At 52.5% G+C, this 27,049-nt stretch overlaps 2 protein-coding genes across 2 annotated transcripts; both read left to right on the forward strand.

Annotated features, from left to right (window-relative positions):
• The first annotated feature begins 1,442 nt into the window (after positions 1 to 1,442).
• SH3BP1 (SH3 domain binding protein 1) lies at positions 1,443 to 12,173 on the forward strand. Its single transcript, XM_083860462.1, has 18 exons — positions 1,443 to 1,862; positions 3,625 to 3,667; positions 5,128 to 5,232; positions 5,610 to 5,686; positions 5,967 to 6,078; positions 6,177 to 6,253; positions 6,632 to 6,767; positions 7,393 to 7,461; positions 7,855 to 7,945; positions 8,248 to 8,390; positions 8,484 to 8,595; positions 8,691 to 8,772; positions 9,066 to 9,146; positions 9,254 to 9,370; positions 9,826 to 9,917; positions 10,093 to 10,216; positions 10,381 to 10,496; positions 10,913 to 12,173. Exons 1-18 carry the CDS (start codon positions 1,801 to 1,803, stop codon positions 11,239 to 11,241), a joined length of 1,968 nt encoding a protein of 655 aa, XP_083716588.1. The 5' UTR covers positions 1,443 to 1,800; the 3' UTR covers positions 11,242 to 12,173.
• A 509-nt stretch (positions 12,174 to 12,682) lies between these two features.
• PDXP (pyridoxal phosphatase) lies at positions 12,683 to 15,083 on the forward strand (the record flags this gene model as incomplete). The annotated part of the gene is made up of 2 exons (XM_083860660.1): positions 12,683 to 13,259; positions 13,513 to 15,083. The coding sequence occupies 2 exons, from the start codon at positions 12,683 to 12,685 to the stop codon at positions 13,836 to 13,838; spliced, it is 903 nt and encodes a 300-aa protein (XP_083716786.1). The 3' UTR covers positions 13,839 to 15,083.
• Positions 15,084 to 27,049: the final 11,966 nt, after the last annotated feature.

A 27,049-nucleotide genomic window follows, 5' to 3' on the forward strand; every position in this document is an offset into this window, starting at 1 on the left:
GCAGGAATATGCCTGACAGCCCATGCTCCCATGCTCCACATGACTGCAGCTTCACCACTGCTGGTGGTAGCACTTGGAAGAAGCTCCATGAAGCAGTTTTATTTCAGGGGTACAAAGGAGGATCTCTGGCAAGCAGCAGCCCAGGGCTGGGAGCAGTTCTGATAACTGCATATAAGGACTGGCCTAGCCACCACTTGATGCAGCCAGTGAGGATCTGGGTAGGCTTTGCTGCATCTTTGCAAGAGCTGTTTTAAGCAACTGCCTGTTAGGAGCACCCCCAGGGCTTGATGGTGGGGGATTCAGATGTGCTCTGCCACAGGTTTAGAACAGCCTGGTGTTTGGGGCAGGGAGAGAATAGTGCTCTGTCACCCCATAACCACTTGAAAACATCTGCCAGAACAGCTTTGCTATACAGTAACTGAAGATGTGACCCTTGCCAAGAAGCACATCCTAGCAGCCCTCTAATTTTTTTCTCCGCTGGCTTCAGGGCACAGATGCAGTAGCCTTTCTGCCTCATTTTCCTTTGCTGCTTGCCTCTTCTGCCCACAAGCTGACCGCTTCTCATTTTGGTTTGGTTTGCTGCTTCCTTTGCCAGCCATGTAACCCAGCCAACAGCAACCTCTGTTCTCTCTTAGTGCAGGTGGAAAGTCCTATCTGCAGGTAGCAAGAAATAAGGTGAGATTTGCATCTCATAGAATCAGGACCAAAAGTCGTGGTAGTGTGAAGTGGATGTTTTCCGATAAAGAAAAAGAAAAAAAAGAAGAAGAAGAAAAAACAAAACAAAACAAACAAACAAACAAAAAAAAACCACCACGATGAGCTCTGGTGCAGTTCTGCAGAGAGCAGGCAACAGCCGAGCCTGAGAACCGGGAGTTTGCGGTCCCCGTGCAACTGCGGGTGCTGCTGCCCCTGCTCGGAGGAACTGCTAGTGGGGGGTAGGGACCTCTCCAACGCACAAGGCAACAGCCGGTGGCTGCAGCTTTGTGGTGGTTCCGGAGAGCCTCAGCGGCGGCAGGGACGGAAAGGAGGGTGAGGGGTGCGGAGAGGGATGGTGCAGGTGGCTTTGCTGCTTGTGCTTTTGTCACAAGAGGGTATGTCGCAGGGAAAGAGGTCGGAGCTGTGCCCGTGAGCACGGAGAGGTGCCTGAGGAGTGTTGGCAGAGTTGGGTGACCAGGTAGGGCAGGGTGTACATCAGGCGCCCTGTATTAGCTGCACAGCCAGCTGGGACCGGCACGGGCTGTCCCGCGCCACAGCTGGGGGTGGGCACGGGAAGGAAGGGGAAACCACCCCAGCTGAGACAGAGAGCAAGAAAGCGTGGGCCCTTCACTCGGGCTCGGCAGCGGCATGTGCTTGTCCTGCCTTGTTATGTGTATGCTGTAATAAAATTTCCCTTTTAAGGCTGGGCTGAAGTTATTTTTACTTGTGGGGTGGTGACAGGAACACAGAACGGAGCAGGAGCTCTCTCTGAACTGTTCTTACCTGACCTGCGGCGGAGGGGCGGACGGAGGAGGAAGGAAGCTCAGAAAAGGAAAGGGAGAGAGAGAAGGGAACTCAAGGGAGGGGAAAAGAAAGCAGGCAGGGCATCCCCAGGGAGGGACTAGGGAGGGGACCAGCTGGGGAAACTGAAAAAGAGGGAACGAGGGAAGGAGGAAGAGGAGTAAGTACGGAGAGGTCCTCCGGGACAAGCGAAGTGGCTCCAGGGAGAAGAGGGGCTGCAGGCATCCAATGCCAAGTATTACCAAAGGGAGCTGAGCGGGTACAGCCAAGCAGACCAGATTTTGTGGTCTCCTGACTCTCAAGATGATGAAAAGACAGTTTAATCGAATGCGCCAGCAGCTGTCCCATCCCAACACCACCATTAGGTAAGGACTTCTCCACTACATGTACCGGAGGGAGTGGGATGTGGGTCCTGGAGGGTTTATGCTGGGGCTAGACTGACCTCCAGTGCTGGTGGCCTGGGAAAAGGGGGAGAAAAACTTTAGGGGTTAGATCATCTTCAGCATAAGTTTAGGGGCTTTGGGAAGGCTGCATTGGTGCTGCTCAGCAGTAAACAATCCTCGAGCCCAGCTACTCTCCCAGGGCCCACAGGTACGACATTCACCAGGAAATAGGGCTTTCCCAAGCTTGGCTTCACTAGAATGTGGGGCAGTGGAGCAGTGGGAAGGGACCTTTCAGCCACATGCCCCTGGCTGTGCAATGTCCAGGAAGGTGATCAGGCTGGGACCTGCCCTCCCTGCTGAGTCTGGGGTGCCCCACAGGAATCAAATGCTCTGCATACCTCTAGCCAGCATGAGCAGCCCAGAATGCCCTTTGAGGAGAGGAGGACCAGGGGTCCTTGGATGGACCCATGGAGGACATACAGCTTCACACAAAACCCCTCTGTTCCTGTCCTATCTCTGTCATTTCCTTCTTTTTCTCTTTGGTTTTCCAAAGCTCTCCCCTTGCAAAACCCAGAATTGAAATAACAGGGCTAGGCCCTCTCTGCCCAGCCCTCTCACTCTCTTTCCTACTGCCACCTCTGCAAGTTCCCAGCACTGGTGGCTAAGTGGGACCAAGTGTGTCCCCTGAACCACTGAGGTCCTTCAGCCAGCCCAGCAAATCAACCACAGGGAAGCAACTCCTATATGCTAGTGGCCTCTTGCTCCCCTTGCATTCCCTGGAAGGGAGCATGATGCCCCTTCCCATCCCTCTTTCCTCAAGATTCCTCATCTCCATGACAGATCCACCTCCCTTTTGCTTAATCCCAGGCAGGCAAGTCTCAAGCAGCTTGTGAAGTCCAAGAGCAAACCCTTCACCTGCTGCAAAGCTTCTCCTCTGTGCACCATGACCTCACGTGATCTTGCTTGCCTTCAACCAAACCACCATTTCCTTAAGTTCCACATCCTCATCCCACATTGGCTTTAGCAGGCAGTGAAAAGAGAGAAATGTGAACTGGGGAAAAAGCAACAGCAGATGGAAATCAAATGGGGTTCCTGGGACATTGCAACGATAGCAGGCTGTGAAGCAAGATTTCCTCTATGGGAGGCATCGGGGAGGTTTTAGGGTCATGGTCATGGTGGGTTTTGAATTTGGTTTTCAGCAGAACCACAGAAAGCTGGGTTTGTGTAGGCACTTCTGGAGGGGCTGGTGTTGGTCTTGGACCCGTGTTTGACCACAAGGATACTGTTTCTCTTGCACCAGTGGCCCCACAGCTACTGATTACCCTGGCCTGCAAAGACATGTGCCAGATGCAACATCACTGCCCTGGATTCACCTTCAGGGGGGAGATGGACAGTCAGGGGCAGTAAACATCCTGCTCCTGTTGTGGCCCCGCTAAGCACTCTGACTCCAAAAACACAGGTCACATCTTGACTTTTTGACTGAGGTGCACTGAACTGGAAACCCTGTCTGATGGGGTGTCTACCAGCCAGCAAAGTTGGCTCCCTTGACCTGCTCCTGCTGTTCTTGTCCTCCCAGGCTCATTCTACCCATAGCCTTGTATCTGATGGTCCAGGCTACAGCCTGTGTCTCCTGCTCCCAGGAGCCCAAAGAGAGGCGGGTAGGATGCATAAGGACCTGCCTTCCCAAGGAAGGTGGGTGGAGGTTATCCCCATTTGCTGATAGTTCCTTCTCCTTCCTCTGCAGAGCCCAAGAAGCAACTGAACTCCTGTCAGAAGATTTGCTGCAGGTGAGGCATGAGCTGGCAGGCGTGTGTCTGCTTGTGCCTGGGTGTGGGAACCTGCCCCGCTCCTGCCTGCCATTTGCCCTGCCAGCACATCCAAGTCATGGGGCTGGGATCTGCTGGCATGCCAGAGGACCATGATGTTAAGGGATTGGTGTTAAGGGATTGGCAAGCTCCTGCTATCAGGAATGGCTTTCCTAGCTGCTCACAAAGGGATGAATCCTGACCAGGAGTTGTGGTCCCTTTTCACTGGACCAGATGCTCCCGGCTGTGGCAGGATGCTGGGCAGGTGTGGTTTGACACTGGCCAAACGCCAGGCACTTAAAAAGTTGTTCACTCATCCTCCTCTGCCACAGCTGGGCAGAGGAGAGAAAAATTTAATTATGGCTTCATGAGTTGAGGTAAGGCACAGGAAAAATACTCCAAGGGCAAAACAGGCTCAACTTAGAGGTACAAAGTGAATTATTTACTAACAAAATCAGAGGAGGATAATGAGAAGTAAAATAAACCCTTAAAAACACCTTTTCTTCCCCCAACCCTTCCCTCCTTCCCACCAACTATGCAGAGGATGGGGTATGGGAGTTTTGGTCAGTTCATCACCCAAGATCATCTTCTGCTGCTCAGGGAGAGGAGTCCTGCTGCTCTGCTGCAGGTCCCTCCCTTCTGTGGGGTCCCTCCCCGCAAAGTTCCCCCATTAACTTCTCCAGTGTGGTTCCCAATCTCATGAGCAGTAGTCCTCCTAAAACTGCTGCAACATGAGTCCCTCCCACAGGCAACAGTCCTTCCAAAACTGCTGCAGCATGGGTCACTATTCCATGGGGTGCAGTTTTCCAAGGTCAGGCTGGTCCGGCCTGGAAGCAAGGGCTCCCTCTCTCCATTGAGTCTCCCACTGGATCATAGCCTCCTCCAGGCATCCACCCACTCTGGCATGGGCACCTCCCTCACAGGCTGTGGGTGGATCTCTGCATCCCCTGTGGATCCCCATGGGCTGCAGGGGAACAGCAGCTTCACCATGGTCTTCACCATGGCCTGCAGAGGCATCTTGGCTCTGGTGCCTGGAGCACCTCCTCCCTCTCCTTCTCCACTGACCTTGGCGTCTCCATGTCCTTTCCTTCACATGTTCTCACTTCCTCTTCTCTAGCTAGAAAAAAAACTGTATTCCTACTTTGTTTTGATTTTGTTCTTAAACATGTTTTCACTGAGGCATTACCACTATCTCTAATTGGCCCAGGCTTGGCCAGCAGCATGTCCATCTTCAGAGCCATCAGGAATTGGCTCTGCCAGACATGGTGGAAGTTTCTGGCAGCTTCTCACAGAAGCCTGGGCCCCCCCCCACTACCAAAACCGAGCCCAGGCAAAACCAACACAATAGGCCATTGTCACCCAGAGTTGGGTAGTGAGGAAATGGCCTCGAGGTGCCCATGGTTGACAAAATGGGTTCCCTGGTCCCACTTTTCTGTCCTCAGATTGAACAGAGGATTGAACCGGCCAAGCGAGCAGCTCACAGTGTGTCCAAGAGGCTCCAAGCCTGCCTGCAGGGACAATGTGGCTCCGAGATGGACAAGCGAGTGGTGAGAAAAATTTTCACACTGCAGCCTGTGCTCACCCCAGCTCTGTTCCTTGCCAACAATGGGGATGCCAGGCCCCTGCTTTGCCAGCTTTGCTGAAGAGTGGCCCAAAGCTATGCCAAGCCCAGGTCCCAGCATGTGCCTGGGATGAGCAGAGCAGGGCAACCATCACTTATCACCAACCATCACTAATTTGGGACACTCCTGAAAGAGAGACAGTGTCTTTGCATTGAATAACCCTCCAAAGCCCTTGTTGTCTATGTTCCTTCCTAAATCCCTGTGAACTCTGGCACCCAAGGTGCCCTGTGGTGAGGATTACCACTGTGTGGTCAGGCACAGTGGTGTCATCACTTCTCTCCCAAATCCTTGGCTCTGTGCAGAAGAAGCTGCCCTTGATGGCTCTGTCCATGGCGATGGCTGAGAGCTTCAAGGAACTGGACACAGAGTCCAGCCTTGGGTAAGTACTGGTGGGAGAAAGTGCCAGGGTGACCCCAAAAGAGGCCAGATCCTGGTAGTGACATTGTCCTGGCTCACGGGCTGCCATGGCTCAAACCATGTCCCCAGAGCAAACACTGGTGTTGATCTGGGAGAAGGGACAGCCAGCACCTTCAGCCTCCCATTGCAGAGTAGGGCCAGGGGCTGGCTCAGGGTCCCATGTAGGTACAGGTACAGTGGGGATGTTGGGTCAGAGAGGGGCATGGCTCCAGTCACAGTCATTTCATCTCTGTCCCATGCAGGAAAGTCCTGGAGATGGGTTGCTGCATACAGAGCTCACTGGCCAAAATCGTGGCTGAGTTTGAGATTGCCCTGGAGCACTACATCCTGCAGCCACTCAACAAGCTCAGTGAGGTAGTCCTGGCTGCTGTGCTGGCTCCACTCTCCAATCTCACCACTCCTTCCTGTGTCCCCAGGCCTCCCCCCACTCACTCTGACCCTCTCTCCCCCAGGAGGAGCTCCCCGTAATCCTGAAGCGCAAGAAGACCCTCCAGAAGTTGATTTCTGACTGGAACACAATCAAGAGCCGGTATGGGGCACACTGCAGCCCTGGGGGGCGAGGGCATACAGAGCACAGCCCCCAGACAGGTTGGGTGAGAGAGAAGGATAATTGCCCTGGGGAGTCAATTTCCAATAGCTCTTCTGGAGCACCCAGCTAGCTCCTCTCTGTTGGTGCATTTTGTTCTGGGCTCAGATGCTGATTCCATAGCACCAGAGAGAAGGGCAGCACTGCTACTAAAGGCGGCAAAGTGCCCCAGTGCTGCTTGGTAGTGAGATCACCTCGTTCCAACTCTTGCCAGCGGTAGCCCTTGCCGTGCCAGATTTCTCTGGAAGTCTTGCACACCTGTTTTACCCAGCATTCCTGGCACTCAGACCATAAATGTGCCTCTTTTTTCCCATACCAAAGGCTGAACCAAGCTGCCAAGAGTTCCAGTAACAGCACTGGAGCTGGTGCTGGCCCAGGGGCATCTTCTGCTGCCAACAAACTGGAGATCTTGAAGGAAGAAGAGGAGGAGGTGAAGAGGAAGGTGGAGAAGTGCAAGGTGAGATGGTCACTTGTTCTCAAGTGGATCAGATCCAGGACTGCAGACCTTCTCCCCTCCACCAGTCCTGTCCAAGGTGACCCCATGCTGAGATGGATTGCAGCCAGCCAGCATGTCCTGCCCTCTGAAAGCAAAGCAGCCCCTCAAGTAGAAATAGGGAGATGGCCCAAGCCCAGGGAAGAAAAAGAGTAAAGGAATCCAAAGCTCAAGCTGCTGCAGAGAGGAGGCTCTAGGGGCTCCAGGGGCTAAATCAGGGAGCATATGGGGCCCCCTGGAAACCACCTGAATAGGATCTGTCATGGTGGCAGAGAAGTTTCACATCAACTTTCTCCACTTCTGCCCTGTTTCTCTGAAAAGCCCAGTACCTCATCTGGCAGAGCTAGTCAGCTCACTGGAGCTCAAGGAGACCTCTTGTTCCTGAGCCACTTGTGCCAGGACCTCAATCATGGGGCAGGTTGCTGCCACTACCCAAGCACAACTAATGGAAGCAAGGAGAAAGCCCCACTGCACCCAGAGACCTTGTCTAGACCACTCACAGACTGGATGAAAGGGCTTCATGAAGGTGTCTCCTCTTCCTCGGGTGCAGGGAGGGGATGAAAGATTGCTCTTGTGTCTCCCTTCCCAGGATGAGTACATGGCTGACCTCTACCACTTCTCCACCAAAGAGGACATCTATGCCAGCTACTTCATCAAAGTAAGTCTTCTGTCTCACTTCTCCCCAGTGTGTGAACATCAACTGCAACATGTCTGAGCCCAGCCTTGCCCCCATACACACCAAGTGCCCCCAAACAGGGCAGGGGACAGATCAAGGCATCAGCTGATGCCTATAGCTGGCCTTGCTCCAGGCACTGCAGTCTAATGCCACCACTAACACCAAGTGCAAACAAGCAGCTTGTGCTGATGATACCCCTCTTCAATTTGCCCTCTACCCCTTACTAAAGACACAGTCCCATGGACCCCAGGTGGGCTCCCCTTGCAGCTTCCTCTTTGCCCTGTCATCATGTGTGTGCAATGTCCTGGGAATGGGCATCTCTCCAAGAGGGGCTGGTGCCAACTGAATGCTGTTTGCTTGTCCCCTGTCTGGCAGCTCTTGGAAATCCAAGCCCAGTACCACCGGCAATCACTGGAATCTCTGGAGTCAGCTCTAGCAGAGCTGAGGGAAAGCCACAGACAGACAGGTACCCTCTGGCTCTCCATGCAGCCTGGCAAGGGCTGCAGCTGAGCCCAGGGGATACAAGTGTGGCCAGCAAAGCTGAAAAATGCTATTTTTCCCTGCCAACACCTGCTGCAGCCTACCATATTGGGCTGGTAGGTTGGGGACTGCAGCTTGACATGGACTGGGGATGCTGCCTGTCCTGCCTCCAACTCTGCCTCTGCCTGTAGCCAGCCAAGTTAGGCTTAGAGCAGGATGTTGTCATGGCCAAATGCTGGATGATCCCAGTGTCCACCATCCCTCTTGACATTTTCCTTCCTCTTCCAGAGCCTTCCTTCACAACAGACATCCCAGTGGCAGGGTACTATGGTGTGTCCCTAGAGACACACCTCAAAAGCTTGGGCCGGGAGATTGCACTTCCCATTGAAGCCTGTGTCATGATGCTGTTGGCTTCTGGCATGAAGGAGGAGGTAGGGAGTGCTCCCCCTCACTGCCTTTCTCCCCACTAGATGCACTCCTCCCAAACTCAAAATGCATCCCTTTCCTCTTCATCTCATCCCCAGGGACTCTTCCGGCTGGCAGCAGGTGCCTCAGTGCTGAGAAAGCTGAAGAGCAGCTTGGCCAGCGGCTCCAATGCCCTGGAGGAGTTTTATTCAGACCCCCATGCTGTGGCTGGTGAGTGCCAGCAAGGCAGGGTGGGGGGACATGGTTGGGCAGTCCCTGCCATCCCTCAGCTGCCATCACCTCCACTGCTCCCCCTCTCCTCCCAGGTGCACTGAAATCCTACCTGCGGGAGCTGCCCCAGCCTTTGATGACATTTGAACTCTATGATGAATGGGTCAAAGTGGCCAGGTGGGTCCAGGCACTGGGGTGGAAATCCCTGGCAGGTCTCAAAAAGCCCCCAGTCAATCCCCTCCATCCTTCCTGGCACTTGGAGCAGGGGTGCTCTGTCTCATTTGGGGAGATACGAACACAGTGCCTCCGTGGATGCCTGCTTCCACCTGCCCAGTACAAAGTGTGACATCTCCATCTCCAGGGCTATGGCCTGCACGGGGCAGCCAACACTGGCCTTCCTCCTTGTTCACTGTGTCCCCCTCTGCCACAGGGAACAGGCTGAGCTCTCTGCTCCTCCTTCTCTCTTACAGCTTAAAGGACATTGATAACCGCGTACAGAGCCTGCGAGACACCTGCAGCCGCCTGCCCCAGGACAGCTACAACAATCTGAGGTGTTTTGTCAGAACAGGGCTTCTTCAGCCCCAAGCAATCACCAGAGGTATCCATTCCCTCCTCAAGTCCATACTTACTAAACCCTTGCTCTCCTTTCACCCTGCAGGTATCTAATCAAGTTTTTAGCCAAGCTGGCTGAACACCAGGAGGTGAATAAAATGACCCCCAGCAACATTGCCATTGTGCTGGGCCCAAACCTGCTGTGGTCACAGCAGAGCACAGGGTAAGATCTGGTTTGAAGGGGTGAGAGGCAGCTCCCTAGCCCCAGCTGGGGTGACCAGAAGGCAAATGCCCTGATAAAGGTTGATCCAGCAGCCTTCAGGCTGGTCTAAAGCACTTACACCTCCTCCATCCTCAAGTCCTGTCCCTTGTTCCCATGGTCCCCAGGCTGCATATCCCCTCACAAAGCACGTCCTCTTAGCCACTCTGCAAAGTAGTAGAGGAACAGGCTAAGACCCAAAGCACTAGTGACATGGGTGGCTTTCAACACCACTGGCCTTCAACACCAAACCAGGATTCAAAGGACAGGGAAAAAGGCCCACCACCCATGCTGCCATGGCCCTTGGCTGGGCTGTCTTCCCTTCAGACCCTGAGCCCTGCAGAATGAACACAAAAACCCATATGAGGTTAATGCCTCCAAACCCTTTCTCTGATGACTCCCCCACCCCTGTCTCTCAGAGACCCCATGCAACTGGACTTGGCCTCGGTCTCCTCCATCCAGGCTGTGGTGGAAGCCCTCATCCAGAACGTGGACACTCTCTTTCCTGAAGGTAGGACCAGGGCATCACTTGGTGGCCCACAGCAGAGAGTGACAGGGAGAAGAAGGGAAAGGAACATTTCTCCATCTCCAGGAGGAGAGAAGTGGGAGACTGCTCTGGCTCCCTGCTGTGGGGTCACTGCTCTGTGTGGCTTCCTCACAGGATCTCCTCCTTTCTCTTCACCCAGAGGTAGATTTCAATGTCTCGGGCATGTTCATGCTGCCCACAAACACTGGACTTTGCAAGGCTCCCCCAGTGGAAGAGCCAACTCCTATGACTCCTCCAGCCAGCACCCTTTTGGATGGAGAGGCGTAAGTCTGATAGAAGCTAGAGGCTCTGGCTGTCCCAGCTCTCCCCATGTCTTCCTCCCTCCCACCCCACATCAGGGCCATACCGTCACAGGTGGCTGCAAGGTGCCTCGCAGCCAGGATCACCATGCCCAACCAAAGCCTGACTTGCCCCATTTTCTGCACAGCACCTCCAGGGACCCTGAGCCCAGGTCTCAGCCAGCATCCCCAGCACCGCCCAGGCCATCTCCTGAAGCTGCAGGGCCACCAGCTCCGATGACGACTGACAACACCACCCGCAAAGGTTAGGGTGCCCCAGATCCTTGGGAAATTACATCCCCCAATGCCACCTCCTGTGGTTTAGTCATCATCCTGCTGTGCCCCACACAGGTGGGCACTGGGGACATCCTTGTCACCAAATGAGGGGAAAGGCCTCTGGCCAGGGCAGCATGGCCAGGATACAGCCAAGATGGGACTGTGGGATGGACACAGTACGACCTCCAGTGTTGAGTTGAACACCGCCGGTAAAGAGGTGTCAAAACTCATGGCCCTTTGTGAAGGGAAGAGGGAAAAGCCCCCAGAAAAGCTGGTGTGCACTTGTGTCTTCAGGACAGAAGCTGGGCAAGGGGCAATTTGTCTGACCACCTGTCTGCAGCTCCTTCTGCCCTTTGGAGAGATCCCAGTAGAGAGGACCCTAGCTCACCTCATCTCCTTTTTCAGGCAAACGCCCAGCTCCAGCCCGACCCACAATGCCACCACCTCCTGTGACGCAGCCCTGGAGCATGGCTCCTGCCCAGACAGCCAGCCCCAAAGCCCTGCCACGACGGACAGCACCCAGCAGAGCCCCCTCCATCCCACCACCGCTCCCTCCACAGCCAGCACCCCGCCACAGCCGAGATGTCCCACCATCCCCCAAGCCTCCCACTGGCGAGGCTGACACAGTGGCTGCCATGGACTGTGTGCTGGGAACCACAGAGGGACAGCCACTGCCTGCAGGAGGAAGCCCCTTGGCCACATCAGCCCCAGAAGGACACCCCACAGAGAACTGAACAGGGTGAGGGGCACGGGGAAATGCCAGGTTGAGGAGATGGGATCTGGCACCTCCCTAGGACACAGCAGGTGCTGTGGAAATGCCAGGGTGGCCTGAGGGACAGCATCTCTTGGTCCTCCACCTTGTTCCCTTGGCTCACACCACCTGGCATGCTTTGCCTGTCTTCTCTCGCTCTCCCATCTCAGTCTCCACCTCCCCACACTACCATGTCCATGCCAGAGCCCAGCCACCAGTAAGGGCCCAGATTCCTGCCCACATTTTCCACTGCAGGCCCAGACACTGCCTGCAGCTTTCAGGCCAGCACAGGCAGCTTGGCCCTATGGGGCCATTTGCAGATGCTCAGCCATGATCCCAGCCCCATTTTCCCTTAAAATGCATTGCCCCAGGAACACACAGATGGATGTATATAAATACAGATATAGATAGGTAGATAGATAAATAGATGAATAGATAAATAGATAGATAGATAGATAGATAGATAGACAGACAGATACAGATATATTTGGAGTGCATGTTCTATTAGGAGTGGCTGAGGTAGCTGGGGTTCTTTAGCCTGTAGAAAAGGAGGCTCAGGAGTGACCTGATCACTCCCTACAACTCCCTGAAAAGAGACCGTGGAGATAACCTCTTCTCTCAGGCAACAAGAGGACATAGGTCACAATCTGCACCAGGGGAGGTTCAGATGAGACAGCAGGAGGAATTTTTTTCACAGAAAGTGATTAGCTGTTGCAATGCTGCCCAGGGAGGTGGTGGAGTGAGTGTTTAAGACAAGATGTGGCACTTACTGCCATGGTCTAGTTGACATGGTGGTGGTCGGTCTTAGGCTGGACTCGATGATGTTTATAAGGCTTTTCCAGCCTAACCGGTTCTGTGATCTTTTGACAATATTTGAAAAGCTAGTGTTAAAGTCCAAGGCTGGTATAAGAAGGGCACACGTGGCAGCCTGAAGTGCTGGGGAGTGCAGCCCGGGGGCGGCAGCGGGTAGGAAAGGAGGCGGGAGCGCGGCCGACGCCCACGGCCGGCGGAGACGCAGGGCGGGGCCGTAATGGCGGCCGCGCTGCCACAGGCCCCACCGGCCGGCAGGGGGCGCTCCGCGGCTGCGCGAGCACTGCGGGCGGCGCTGGCCGGGCGCGACGGTTCCAGCCAATAGGCAGTGCGCCCGGGCCTGTTCCCGCCCCCTCGCGCCGTGGTGACTTTGGGGGCCGGCCCTCGGCTCGGCCCTGCCCCTGGAAGCGTTAGGGTCTCCCATTGGTGGCGGCGGAAAGGCGGGGGGCGGTGATTGGTTTCGCGGAGGGGCGGGGCGCAGTGGGGGCCGGTGATTGGCTGCGCAGTAGGGCGGGGCGGGCTGCGGCGGCGGCAGCAACAGCAACAGCAACAGCAACAGCAACAGCAGCAGCAGCAGCAGCAGCAGCAGCAGCAGCAGCAGCAGCAGCAGCAGCATGGCGAGCTGCCGGCGGCTGAGCGGCGCGGGGCTGCGGGAGGTGCTGGGCCCGGCGCAGGGGCTGCTCTTCGATTGCGACGGCGTCCTGTGGGCGGGCGAGCGCGCCGTGCCCGGCGCCCCCGAGCTGCTGGAGCGGCTGCGGCGCAGCGGCAAGGCCGCCCTTTTCGTCAGCAATAACAGCCGCCGCTCGGTGGCCGAGCTGGAGCGGCGCTTCAGCCGTCTCGGCTTCCGCGGCGTCCGCGCCGAGCACGTCTTCAGCTCCGCGCTCTGCTCCGCGCTCTTCCTCCGCCAGCGCCTCCTCGGCGGCGGCGGGAACGGGAGCGGGGCCGGCCGCGTCTTCGTGCTGGGCGGCGAGGGGCTGCGCGGCGAGGTGCGCGACGCCGGGCTGCGCCTGGCGGGCGAGGGCGAGCCGGCACCCGGCGAGCCGGTGCGAGCCGTCCTGGTGGGCTATGACGACCAATTCACCTTCGCCAAGCTGGCGCAGGCCTGCGGCTACCTGCGCGACCCTCAGTGCCTGCTGGTGGCCACCGACCCCGACCCCTGGCACCCGCTCAGCGACGGCCAGCGCACCCCCGGTGAGCCCGCGCCCCGTCCTGCGCCGCCCCGGGGGGAAGGGGCTGGTGGCGGGGGTGGCCTCGGGTGGGCTTCGCTGTCCCAAGTGCGGGCGAGGCGGTTCCCTGAGCGGCAGGACAAGCAGGGATGCCCTAGGACGTGCCTGCCAGCTCCCGAAGCAGTGCTGCCAGCACCCCGCTTGCCTGTCCCGTGGTGGGACCCGGGGTGCTGAGCGTCCCGCAGCTACTTCTGTTCCTCCTCCTTCCCTCCCTGCAGGGACTGGCAGCCTCACAGCCGCAGTGGAAACGGCTTCGGGCCGCAAGGCACTGGTGGTGGGGAAGCCCAACACATACATGTTTGATTGCATCGTGGAGCGTTTCGGTGTCGACCCATCCCGCACCCTCATGGTGGGAGACCGTCTGGAGACAGACATCCTCTTCGGCAAGAACTGCGGCCTTGCCACCATTCTCACCCTGACAGGCGTTTCCCGCCTGGAAGAGGCGCAGGCCTACATGGCCAGTGACAACGCTGCTGCCAAGGATCTGGTGCCCAATTACTATGTGAACAGTATTGCAGACTTGATACCAGGCCTGGATGAGTAACAGTTTGTACGTGTGAGGGCAGCGGGGTCAGGTTCCCCATCTCAGATCTCCGTCTGTTCCCATTTCTCTCTCACTGCCCTATTCCCTCAATTCCTTGTTTCTTCATGTGCCAACATCCTTCTTTGGGGACAAAATGGGAAGGGGATTGGCAAGAGGGGACAGGTTTCAAGTTGTCTCCGTTCTGTTAGAGCTATCCATGATGGGCAGAGTCCTCGCTTCCCTCATTGCCAGCTGCCAGCATCTTTGGGAGAGAGCTGGAGGCCTCAAGGCTGCTGGGGGGAGCAAGGGGGGTGAAATCAGTGTCTATTTGGTCTCTCCCCCTGCAGGGGTTTGGGACTGGTTTTAGTATTATTTTTCCCTTCGATAACCAGTGGCAGCCTTTTACTGTTGTCTCTTGACTTGTAGCTCTTGACTTCTGAGCTGCAACCCTGCAGTCCTGTGGTAACCCCCTCCTTGCCAGGGGATTGGCTCGCATTGTCACCCACCTGGTGTCTGTCAGTGCCAGGGCATGTAGAAGGAGTGTGCCAAAGTTCTGGAATCATGAGTGAGAGCATCTTTGCCTCCCACAAGTGAAAAAGATCATTGCCTCATCTCTTCTCTCCCCTATTCCTTAGAGATGTTTCCCCAACTGCCCCCCTGTCCCAACCCAGTTAAGTACTGTGCCAGTGTCCATCTGAAGGACAGAAGAGACTGGTTTGAGAGTTTTTTCCTGTGCCAAACAGACAAGCTGTGACTGCGCACAGTGGGTCTGCAGTTGTACCTTGTTTTCAAGCTCCCTTCCTGAAGGAGCTTGTGAAGGACAGAGGGCTCCTACACCTTGGCAACACAGCACTAGTGAATTGTATGACTCTCCCTGGTGCCCCTTCTCAGTTGGATTTTGTCGTAGTACAGTGAGAGAAAAGTGCTGATGGGGGTCTGTGCTCCAACGGCTGGTGTGCAGGTGAGATTGTGATGGTGTTGTCACTGCTGTGAATGTGTCACAGTCCTCAAAATCATTCCTTGCTGCTTTGTCTTTCTACATTTTTTAAATTTCTTGATCTAATTTATCAAACTTATTTATTGCTCAAATATTGTATTATTTGTATAAATTATGCTGACTGGTTGCACCAAGGAGACAGAAGGCAGTTCCTTTGGGCATCCCTTACTGTCCAAGTTTCATGTTGATGTTCTTACACTCACTGTGTCTCTGTATATAATAAAGTGTGAGCATAGGCTGGAAATTACCTCTTTTTTTTTTTCACTCATGGTCCCATCAAGATGAAACTGCCCTAGGTATCTTTGAGCCCTCACAGGTGAGGACATGGCAGGACCTTTTCTCACTCAAGGGGGTGCTGCTGGGTAGACAGGACAGGTGGGTGGTCTGGTGGATAGTGTCTTTGAGGTGCCCTTTGCTGGATCACTGGTGTCTCAGAACCGGAGTGGAGGTGGCTGGCGGGGCTATGGCATAGGGCACAGTGTCCAGCCAGGTCAGTCGAGCACTGAGTGATGCAACCCTTGCCGGCTGTCTTTGTGTTTCACAGCATGGGGGAATTCATTGCTGGGGAATGGTGACCTCTTGTGCTGCACCTGAAGGCTGCCCTCTGCTAGCCAGGTGGGCCCCAAGGATTGTGTGGCTCTGCTGGGGTAGGGATGAGAGACCATCTCTATTATGTACATAGAGCTTTCAGGGGGCTGAGAACTGCCCAGGCAAGGTTTTGCTGTGACCTTTCTTGACCATGCTATGCTTTAAGTGACAGGGAGTTGGCTGTCACCGTACCCCTGGGGTTACCTCAACCGGACTATAGCTTGCTGTGTCCTGGGTTTGTCTGTACTCCCAGCCCAGAGGGAGAAAACAGATTGGGTAAGAAAAGTTGGAAGTGACTCAAATGTACTTTGCCTCCATTTGTCACACAGGAGCCAATCCTCCCCTTTGTCTGTCAGACTCCTTTAACTGCTGTTGATGGCAACCAAGCATCACATCTCCTGCTTGAGAGATCAGCATTTAATGTTCAGTAACTATGCTCTGTGTAAGATAATGTGGTGTCAGCTCATGTGGGAGAATTGGATGCAACTTACTGTCCCTAGGATAGTTTCAGGTGCTGAGTGCCTTTTCCTGCTTTGTTTTTCTGTCCAAAGCAACCTAGGAAACAGCCTTCCAAAATAAAAGAAGATCCAAAGAGCTTTCTGAAGATTGCCTGTAATCTTAATCAGTCCCCTTCATATATGCCCATTTCTCTCTTCTGTCTGTCCCATGTCCAATTAGGCCACCAGAGGACTGGTAGTCCCTTAATGAGTACTTGACCAACACTTGCATCATTAAGTAGAGCAAGACTGAGACCTGATGTGTCTGCTAACTTGGGTTACCAATCTAGAGATACCCAGACCCTGGTTTATTTTTCAGAGCTCTCAGTTCTTGTATCAGGCTGAAATTCGAAGCACTGTTGTTGTGACTTTGAGGCCATGGCTGGAAATGCTCTGTATGGCTGCAAATTTCCCAGGCCAAGTTGGTTATATGTGGGTGTTCAGAAGAGACTGTGCACAGTGAGAACATTCCCAGACCATGCCCCCTTTTTTCTCAGGTGCTTTGAGGATGAGCACTTGTCTACTCTGTTCTTTCCAGTTCTAGACAGCAGATGGGATGCTGGAGGCTGTAGTCTCCCAGGCTAGCACACTGGAAATGAAACAGGAAATCCAGTAGCTGGTCAGAGTGTTCCAGCCTGTATTTGGGCCCTCCCCAAAGATACTTTGGAGTTTGTCCTTTGGATTCCAAATGGTGAGTCTGCAGAGTAGTTTTTTCATGTGTCTGTTGCTGAAAACAGAGCTCAGCAGAGGTGATGGCTGATCCCTGTCTCTTGTGACCATGTAGCTTCTTTTCATCTGGTGTGTCTCTCCCTTGAGGGCTTTGCTATGAAGCAGAGGTAGACTTGGAGCAGAAGGGTTTATCTGTCCTTCCCTTGGTGCATCATGGAGGTGAGAACATTAGGCAGGGGTGACTTCTGTCCTGTAAACATCAGTGCAGCTGCTTCTGCTCTGAACAGGGATGGAGCAGCACTGTTGGGGGTCCATCAGGTCTGCCAGGCTTTGATTTTGTTTGACTTCCCCCTGCTACTGTCATTTCTGCATGTAGTAAGTGTTTGAGCAGATCTTGTTAGAAAACTAGACTGAGAGCACCCCTGGGGATGATGAGCTCCCTGTCCAAACCTGTCAGACATCCATTTAGCTGCTCACAATAGGGGGTCTGTGATCCTCATGGGCTTCAGGCTTTGCTTCCCTCTGGGATAGGTCTAGTAGGGCTGCAGGCAACATCTGCTGTTGAAACTGAAAAAAGCAATGGTTCTTGCCTAAGTCAGCTGATTTCTTCTTGATTAACGCAGCTTTTTTTCTTGGGTCGAGTGTTTAGGGAAGGAGTGCAGTTGGCAGGGAGGAACAGGGCTATGAAGCGTAGAGCTGTGGCAGCACACACAGGAGGGTGGAGCAGATGGGAAGTCCCACTTGGTGTAGTGTAGGAAAAGGTATTTATTTTCTCATCCTCAGAAAACTGCATTGCCCTTTCTTGCCGTGCAACAGCGACAACACCCAGACAGGTGGCAGTCGTTCCACTACACCAGAAAACTCCTATCCTTCATTTATAAGTGCAGTTACTGTGGCAACTGCTGGCTGGATGATGTCAGCTGCAACCTGCTGAGCATTACCTGCTCTGGGCAAGGTTTCAGTCCCTTAGTCATCTTCGTGCCCCTTCTCTGGACTCTCTCCAGTATGTTTCTGACTCTCTTGTACTAGGGAGCCCAGAACTGGACCCAGCACTGGACCCCAGGTCCTTTTCTGTCACACTGCTTTCCAGCTGGGTGGTCTCCCCAATATCTACTGGTCCCTGGAATTATTGTTTCCCAGGTGAAGGACTTTGCACTTCTCATTGAATTTTTTGAGGTTTCTGCCAGCCCGTTTTCCCAGTCTATCAAGGTCATGCTGGATGGGACCACAACCTTCTGGTGTGTCAACTGCTCCTCCCTGTTTTGTATCAACAGATACTTACTGAGGGTACACTCTACTGATGCCTCATCTTACAGTTCATTAATGAAGATGCTAAACAGAATACCCAGTACTGACCCCTGGAGGACACCCCTAATTACAAGCCTCCAGCTAGACTTTATGCTACTGGTCAGCATTCCTTGGGCCCAGCTGTTCACACAGTTTCCTGTCTAATTCACTGCTACTTCAGCCAGCCCATACTTCCACTATCTTCTCTAGGGGAATTTTGTGGGAGGCAATGCCAAAGGCCTTACTGAAGTCAGGGTATATGTCCACTGCTTTCCTCTCATCAACCAAGCCAGCCATTTCATCATGGAAGATTGTCAAGTTCATCAAGTGACTGACACTTCAGGAAGACAACAAATAGGCCCAAAGGTATTAATCAGTGAGTAGATGCCTTTAACATGAGAAACTAGAGATCATCCTGGCTGGGAAGGTGGTAATGTTCAGCCACATGACATGGTAATAGAAGTGGGAGAATTTGAAAGGTGTTGAGACTGACAGGACAGAGGAGTTTTTTTTGCATGGGAAAGTGCCTCCAGAGCCAAGAAAGGATCATGATCCTAGGAACTCACTCAATACTTGCTCAACCTGATGTGAGAGTCCCCCTCTGCCAAGCGAGGCATTTCTGGTGCCACCCTGTCCTGCAGCAGCTGAAGCAGGGAGGAGGAGGAGGAGGTGAGGAGCAGCAGCCTGTTACTGCCTGCCCAAGTGAACCAACCAGCATTTACTCTTCCTCCAGCAGCAGTGTGTGTAGAAGTCCCTCCTCTGCAGTATGCTTCCCTCACCTCACTCTTTACTCAAGGCATTATCCCCTCCCCACTGTAACATGGGTTTTCAGGTTCCCCTATGCCATTTCTCTGTCATTATCCATTTTTTTTTTTTCCTTCCTTACTGCTGCCTCATTTGCTCTATGGACTCTGACCCCAGAAAATTCACCAGACAGCCCAGGAGAATTACGTGGCTATTCACATCTAGGAACTGCTGCTGTTGATGGACCCTGCCTGGGAGAAGCAGTGTGTGTGTGGATAATATATTGGAAGTGCTCCTGGTAGACAAGCTGTTTTGGTGTTCCTTATACTCTCTGGGAGATGCTGAACTTGCTGAGAACAATTAAAAACTGTTAAGGCCTCCAACAGCTTTCAGAGTTATATTGGTCTTTGTAGCTTCAGTACACCACTGCAAGCAAAGCACTGTCAGCTCTGTAAGCCTTCAGCATGGAGACAAGGGAGATACAATGCCAGAAACATTCCCAGATTACAGGGCAGCTGCCTGTGATGATCCAGGTTGTTCTGCCCTGTGATTTAGCCTGCTGGATGCGCAGCTCCAGCAACTAGCAGTTTCCAATCTGTATAGGATACTGCTGAGCACTGGAATGCTCTCTTCACACATTGTGCGTGAGAGAAACCTGTCCTTTAAATGGACACAGTTGTCCATCAGGTCACTCAAAAGTCCTGTGCCAGCCTTTCTGCCCTTGATGAACCTCTAGCCTGGCTTCCACAGAAGCTGGACAGAAAGTGGTACCTGGCTGGAATTGCTTCCATACTTGACCTGTTTCAAGCAAGATGAAACAACTCAGATCCATATTTCTGTTTCCTCCAGGTATGCTCCAGGTATGACTGCTGTCATACTACAGCTGCCTATGTGCAAGTTAGGTAGTTTATCCTTGCAGTGTAGAAGCCAGAGGAAACTGAGTCTTTGTGGGCTGTAGATTAGAGATTTCCCACCTGCTGGGACAACAGGATTGTGGTCCTGGCAAGGCTTCCTTCATGAAACAGAGGTGTTCCTGACTTGGTGTCCTTCTCTGGCCTAGTGTTTGGAGGCTTTTGATTCAGTTGGGTTTGGACAGAGGCAGAGAGTAGCACAGAGCAGTGCCAGTCCCTATTTGTGCACTTGCCAAGGTTGGGGGTAGATGTGCGAAGAATGGCAATATGCTGCTGTTCAGCACTCAGGTACAACTAGAGGACCATGTGCCTGACACAGTCTTGGTTACCTGGAAACTAACACAGCTCATGAGACAGGGTGGCCATACTTCTCCAGTGGAGAGTGTAGGCTGTGTTTAGGTTGTTTCATGATGCTCACTGCCTTGCAATTCATCACAGTCTCATTAGCTGCCTTCTCACAACAATTTCAGGGCTGAAAGGACCTATGTCATTGAGCAATCCCACACTGTGTTTGACTCCTGTTTGGCCATAAGCAACTCTGAATTCCCTTGAGCCAATGTTGTTGGAAGTCTTCCTGTCGGTTTAGGTTTTTGAGCTGCTTTCTTGTCAGTTACATGTTGGGGCAGTCTGGTATTAAGGATTCTCAGAAGAGCTTCCTACAGAAGTAGTCTTCCTCTTGGTCACTTGTCACTTGGAGGTGACCCAGCAGCAGTAGAACAGTTCTTCTAGAGGAGAATATCTGATCCTCAGGTCAACCCAGGGATTGGGGTGGCTGGTCATTGCAGTAGCACACGGTCCTGGTTGGCACACCCTTTAAGTCACAGGTTCTGAGGCAGACCCATAGTACTGCTTGCTGATGCAATTCAAATCTCTGTCATTACTCCTTTGGGTGTGTTATTAGTTTTCCAGGACAGTGTGTCCAGCAATGGGACACAAACAGCATCAGGAAAACCCGTCTGATTCCTGTAGTGACTTAGATATATCTACCTGGAAAAGGAGTGCATGAGTTACCCTGGGACTTCTGGCAGCAAGCCTCCAAGCTCAGAACATGGAGGCATCCTGTCTAATACCCATAATTCCTCCTCTTTTCCTGGCAATGTTCTGCAATGCAGAACAGTAAGACACCTGCAAAGGATCATCCTTATATGCTCCTTGTCTCTTGAACTAGGATGCTATGCTAGGTCCAATAAGTAAATCAGACAACTCTGGTAAGACATTAGTCTAGGGATCTCACCCTCCCATCCCCTCGACTATTGTTCTTTAGGCTGAAGATAAATTTAGAAGTAGAAGGCTCCTGTATTGTGTTCCCATTATGCTGGCTGGAGTTAATTGACACCAAATTTTTCTTCCATTTCATAATATTGACATGAAATATTCTCTTTCCTTTTACCTTTCTGTTATCACTACCAGTGACCCCACTGCCTCACTGTTCCTTGTGTAATGGTGTGAGTTGTGCATCTCTGCCACCATCCAACCCACCAAGACAAGCTGTTACCCTGTCCTTTAGCACACAGCTGGGTGATACCTAGAGGCCTTGGTGCTGGGCATGGTAAGAGGAAAAAAAAATACAACTGATTAGAAAGAAGTGCAGCTGAAATTGCTTTCCAGCAAAATCTCACTTTTGCTGTTGCCTGAGCCTATCGTCTGTCTGTCTCAGTAGGAGGAAAGGAGTGGGGGGGTGGTTCCACATCAGAGTTTCTCCATAGATCTGTAAACCCAACACAAGCTGGTGCTGCAAAAACTGTAGTTATTTTCACATCAGTCTAATGCTCAGCAACAGGAATGCTTTCACAAAAAGAGAGAAGGCTTGACAGGCAGGGGTGAACACCTGAAGGTTGGAGAGCAGAATGGGATGGTGTGGAGTGTCACCCCAGCTGACATGAGTGAGGTCACAGAAATATGGATGATAAATGGCAGCTGTTTGGGGAAAGAGTGGGAAATCCTGTCCCTTTGCACATTCAAATCTTGCATTCCTCACTGTTGTTCAACAAGACCCCTTCCCAAGGGCTGAAAAGCTGGATTTATACCCACAGACAATTTTGGCTGTACTTCGGGTGTCAGCTTATTTTACTAAACATTGTTGACACTGCAGGGCCCTAACTACTGCTGGCTCCCTGGGTGCAGCCAGCCACCCTGCAGATGCACCTCCCTGCTCCAGAGCTGTTTCTCATCACAGCTCATTCTTACTTTAGCCCACAGCTCCAGTCGGCAGCAGCTTGGTCACGCAAGCATCTCTGCTCAGGAGAGCCTGGTTCTCGGAAGCACAAGGCTGTGTCCTGGAGAGCAAATGGCACACAATGTAGCCAACAGCCCTGCAGTCTGCATCCAAGTCACAGGTCTCTTTTGTGCATGCTTAATCAGCTCCTTCTGTGCTGGGTATTTTCTGTCATGCTTCCAGGGGACCATGCCCTCCACCAGTGCTCTATAGTTTAATTGCTATAGAAGTATGCTTTCCAGTTTGCACATTATCCTCCCTCCAAAAGCTGACTTATGCAGTACTCTTCATCCACTCCTGATGAACACCAGATACTCTGCTTGCTGCTTTACTCATTGCTCCATCAGCTGCATCACTACAAAAGTCTCATCTTCTATTTTTCAGAACCATAGCACATTGGTTTTGCCTTTCCAAGTCAAAGTGGAAAAGGATGTAATCTGTTCAGGCACTGCTGTAAGCCCCTGAGCAGCAGTTTCAGGTACTTAAATCTCCATGAAAGGAGCAGGATGAGAGAAACATCCATAGCCATCTGCAATCCCTTCTGAGGGGTACAGCAATCCCAAATGCAGGGCCCGTTTCCAGACTCCCATGGATGGCAGTTATTGATCCAGTGGGTGAGCATCCAGATTGCACAGAACAGTGCCCCTTCTCCTCTGCAGCTACACAGGGCTGGCCACATAGAGGGAAGGGGAGCACCTGGTACTGTGGTTGCAGAATGCTGGAAAGCTGCACGAATGCAAACTTGATGATGTAATGGCAGTCTTCACCTTCATCCCAGTTCATTCACTGGTGCCTGGCAGGTTTGCCCTTAAGGGGTGATGTTTCAGCAGGAGAAGGCCACAGACAGCCAGAGCAGGGCAGCTGCCACAACACTGATATTGCCACCGCAGCATGCCCATATCCCAGCCCTGGGAGAGCCAGGGCTGTGGTCACTAGTCCCACAGCTAGCAGAGAAGCTGGACTTGGCACCCTGGTGCAATGCAGAGAGGGAGCTCATTGCACTCCCTCAGGCAGAGCTGAAACCTGTCAGCTGGGCAAAGGCTTGCTGAAGAGCTGGGGCCTGTCAGTGCTTGTGCTGGTTGCAGACAGAGGAGGACAGGGACCTGGTCCACTTGCAGCCAGGGTGGTGTTGAAATGCCAATTTCACTCTGAGAGGTAAAACCATCAGTCTCTCAAGTGAGCTAAGATGCAGCCATGTTAGGCAGAGCCTAACCTTTCTCCGGTGGGAAAGCCAGTTTTATGAAGGGGAAATGGCAACTTGAAGAGGAGCTGGTCAGCATCCAGGGTCATTTCTTGAGAGTGGTCTCCAGGCAGCAGCAGCACACCAGCTTTGGTCAGTCATGCTCTTTACTCACGTTGCATGCTTTCAAGAGGTTGAGCCATCATCTCTGAGGCTGACCTGACCATACCTCAGCAACCCTGTGATCCCCAAGAATGGGTATGTATGTGCGGGGATTGGGTTTTCTCTGTCAGGGCTGCTCTGAGCAGAGCCAGGGCTAAGGAGGAGATGGGAATGCAGCAGCAGCAGAGGTCCTGCATGAACCCCATCTCCTCCCCAGCCCATGAGACACATCACAAGGATGTTGAATGGTTCAGTCTATACAGAGCTTGTAGCAAGGCTTAGCAGAGGGTGTTTTTGCCAGAGAGATTTCCATACAGTACCAGGTGCTGCCTGTGGTTTCTCTGCCCTGTGTGGGGTCTGTGCAGGGCTGGTGGAAGGAAAAGAGTGGATAGTGATGAAGCAATGGTGAGCTTGAAGGAAGGTCAACTGAGACACCCTGAGAAATGAAGCAAGTAATAAGATCCCAGAGAAAAACAGCATTCCGCACCCAGCCGAGCCCTCTCCTGGAGCTGCCAAAAAGGCATCCTTGGCTCAGAGGTAAGCAGTCATAAAAGGCAGGGAGAGACTTCTCAGGGTGGAAAGGTTTTACCTGTCGAGCAAGTTCATGGATATCCTTGCCCACCAGCAGGGAGTGTTGAGCATGGCAGGCAGTCATCCTGCCGCAGCACTGCAGAAGGAGGAGGAGGAGAGGGGGAAACAGAGCCCTGTTTTTTCTGTGGCACCCAATCAGATACTGGCTGGGTCATTCTGAGAGGGGACCAGGCCCCAGGGAAGGTGGGGTGGGAGCCTGTGCCAAGCGGCTGGGTTGCCAGCTAGGGAAGACTGAGTGCCTTGGCTGATTTTGACAGGCTGATTGTATTTTTTACCACCATCCTCAGACCCAAACCTTCATGGCTGGGGAAGAGGTTCTATCTTCTCGTTAGGCCTGTCCCTCAGCAGCCCAGCCCCACCAGACCTGATGGGTCCTTCTCCCAGCCACTGTTCTCCCTCCACCACTCATCCCTCCTGGTGGGTATAGGTCCTCATGGACTTGCTCAGCAGGTAAAACATCCCCTGCCCATAAAGCTGAGCTTGCATCCTAGGGGAAATGAATAAAGCACTGTGTGGGGCAAGGCCCTGTTCTGCTCTCTGCTGTTTCTCCTTCCCTTTCTCCCAAATAAACAGAACACCACAAAGAGAGACAAATGCCTTTGTTTTCCAGGGAAGGACTGTCAGAATGGCATGTCGCCCTGCATCTTGTTAAGAGTTAGATAAGTCCCCGAGAGGCATGGGGAGCTCTGTCACACAGCACAAGTCCTTGCTGACAGTACTATTGTTAAGAAGGGGTGCATTTTGGGAGGGATGGGGCTTTTGCCCCCTGCTTGTTTCTCTCCAAGAAAGTCATGGCTCATGCCCAGGGAGACTTCCCTCCCTGACAGCTCTTATTCTGAACAGACAGCAGCTTGGCATTCACGAAGGCGGTGGATGGGGCTGGCCTCCATTTCTGGACCTCTCCATGTGCCCCTGGGCTGGCAGGCACTTCATGGGGTGCTAAAACTGGGCTCTAAAGAAGTTGCCTTCTTTTGGGGCTGCTCATCACTAAGTTCACAGTGCTCCAATCCAACATCCGCATCCAGCAGTGGCCCTTGGATTGCTCCTGCCAGGAGTAATCTCTCTCTACCCCCAGCAGAGCCAGTGAAACAAGTCCAAGATGCTCACCCTGCCTGGTATGGGGGACACCTTGCCCAGAGCTTGGCTTAGGGCTAGGTCCTGCAAATGTCCTGTCTCGCTCAGGGCAAGGTTGCACAACAGCAGAATCTGTAGAGACAGAGCTTTCCCTATAAGGTTACCTCCTTTTCATGGGCTTGACCTGGGGACGACTCTCATCTCCTATCTTCCCTCTGTTTTGGGAGGAGGTGGATTATATTAGAAATTAAACCTGCCTGACTAAATATAACCAGTGCAGAGACCAGGAGAACCTCCCTGGTTTTCCCCTGTTTGCTTTGGTGGGAATGGAACTAATGAATCCCAGCTGTTGCCTGCTCCTGGAGCAAATGCCTGAGGGCTTGGAGGCCAGTACTTTTCAGATGTCCATGGTTTTTGAAGATAATCAACCCTGTACAAGGAAACTTTTAGATGGTGCAGTGGCCCTTGGCTTCATGGTGTATCTGATGAACCTGCAGTGGGTTGAACAGTGCAGACATGCCTTACAGGCTAGCTGCCTATGGGGAAGGGAGGTTATATCCCAAAATACCTGGCTGGCTGATGGACCCTCCCTTACCTTCTATGCTGGGTGAAAAGAGCAGGCTTTATGCTCATGCAAGCAGCACTTGCCACCAAAGCACTGGCATGTGGATGCTGCAAGTGAACACCCATCTCTCTTCTCCCAGGTTCCCGCTGTGACAAGGTGAATCAGAAGCTGATATTACATCTCATCAACCCCTTGCTCAATCTATGATCCTACTCTCTACCAAAACATCTCTCCAACAGCAGCCCACAGGCTAAATATGCTTCATAAAATCCCCAAAACTGTCCCACAGAAAAGCCCCCACCTAAGCACAGGTCCAGGCAGTTGATTGGCATGTCAAGATTTACCCCTTCAGCAAAAGCCAGGAGTTTGTCAGTGCTTGGCCTCCCTGTCCATCACAAGAGCAAGACTACAATCCTGTAGAACAAAGCCATGTTGTTAATTTTGGCACTAAGTGCATCAACATGCTTCCTGCCCTTCTCACATGTCACCCAGTTCTACTGGGACATGAGCTGGTCCTTGACTTTCTTCTGGAAAAATGACACAATCTTTGTTTGGCAAAGGCTGAGGAACCCAAGGAGCTTCTGCCCAGGAACACAGGTGTTGTGGTTTTGGTTTGCTTATCCCAGTCACGGCATCATTTATGTGGTGGTTTTACATTTGCTGAATTTGTTTGCTAACTAGAAGATAGGATTTTGGGAGAAAAGGGCAAAACCAGCCTCAACTTAAAAGTAAAAGATAGATTTTATTAATATACACTAAGAGAAGAAAATTAGAAAAGAAAATAAACACAAATGAATTTTTAAACCAACCCTTTCTCCCACCACAAGCTGTTCATTTTCTACAAACAATGTAAAGAGGCAAAACTCAGAACTCCAGGTCAGTACCACTTATAAAACTGTCTTTCATTCAGTCTTTGAGAGAGAGAAGTCTCTCCTGTTGTTTGGTAACTTTCCACAAGAGAATACAGTCTGCTTGTGGCTTCCAACTCACACAAAAGCAGCCTGCCCAGGAGATTCTGCAATTGTGGAACCTCCCATATCATGTAGCCTTTAGTACATAACTACATGTGGGCCATAGACTCATGGATTGGGGTGGTACCTTTTAAAAATGAGCAGTTTCAAAGGCAAAAGGTCTTTTTCAACTCAGGGAACAGAGATGTCTTCTCACTTCTTCACTGGTAGAGGGCTTCTTATCTCTCTTTGTTCAACCTCTCATGGGATCACAAAAATCACAGCTGCTAATTCAATATTCACTCAGTTCATCACAGATACCTTTGCTCAAATCCACAAATCATGTCCCCAATTTATATTGTCCACTATTTTAAAGATTATTCTAGCATATTACAGTCTGTTACCATAATCCATAGGAGATTTTCAGCTTAAAACCAAGACAACCTGTCATTTCTATAACTTAAAAGTTACTCTTCCTTTACTGACTTTGAGATCTCCATATTGTCCCTTAACATGTCTTCAATTTGGCCTTTTCTCTCATCTCTGAAAAGGGTTAGTTTAAGAAAGTCTCAATCTGTGTCAGGAAAGAGTTAAAGCTTGCCCAGGCCTGCGGTGGTTGGGTGATCTCTGCCGTGGCAGCCGCAAAGGTTTCAAAGCCACCCCGGTGGGGGCTGCTGGGTGTCTTTTCTTATTCCCCTCGACCTGAAGGCGTGAGCCACTCACAGCTGCTCTTCGAGGCCCAGCGTAGGGTGGGGGGCGAGAGATCCCATCCTCTCCCCGGGCCAGGGATGCTGGCGGCCAG

The sequence above is a fragment of the Zosterops lateralis genome (genome assembly GCF_965231275.1).
Source record: "Zosterops lateralis genome assembly, chromosome: 4".
In the NCBI taxonomy this organism is placed as follows: Eukaryota; Metazoa; Chordata; class Aves; order Passeriformes; family Zosteropidae; genus Zosterops; species Zosterops lateralis.

Coding starts and splice junctions, on each gene's coding strand:
- SH3BP1 (XM_083860462.1), top strand. CDS start 1,801: ATGATGAAAAGACAGTTTAATCGAATGCGCCAGCAGCTGTCCCATCCC. Junction 5,233..5,609: donor CCGAGATGGACAAGCGAGTG/GTGAGAAAAATT, acceptor GGCTCTGTGCAG/AAGAAGCTGCCCTTGATGGC. Junction 8,773..9,065: donor GAATGGGTCAAAGTGGCCAG/GTGGGTCCAGGC, acceptor TCTCTCTTACAG/CTTAAAGGACATTGATAACC.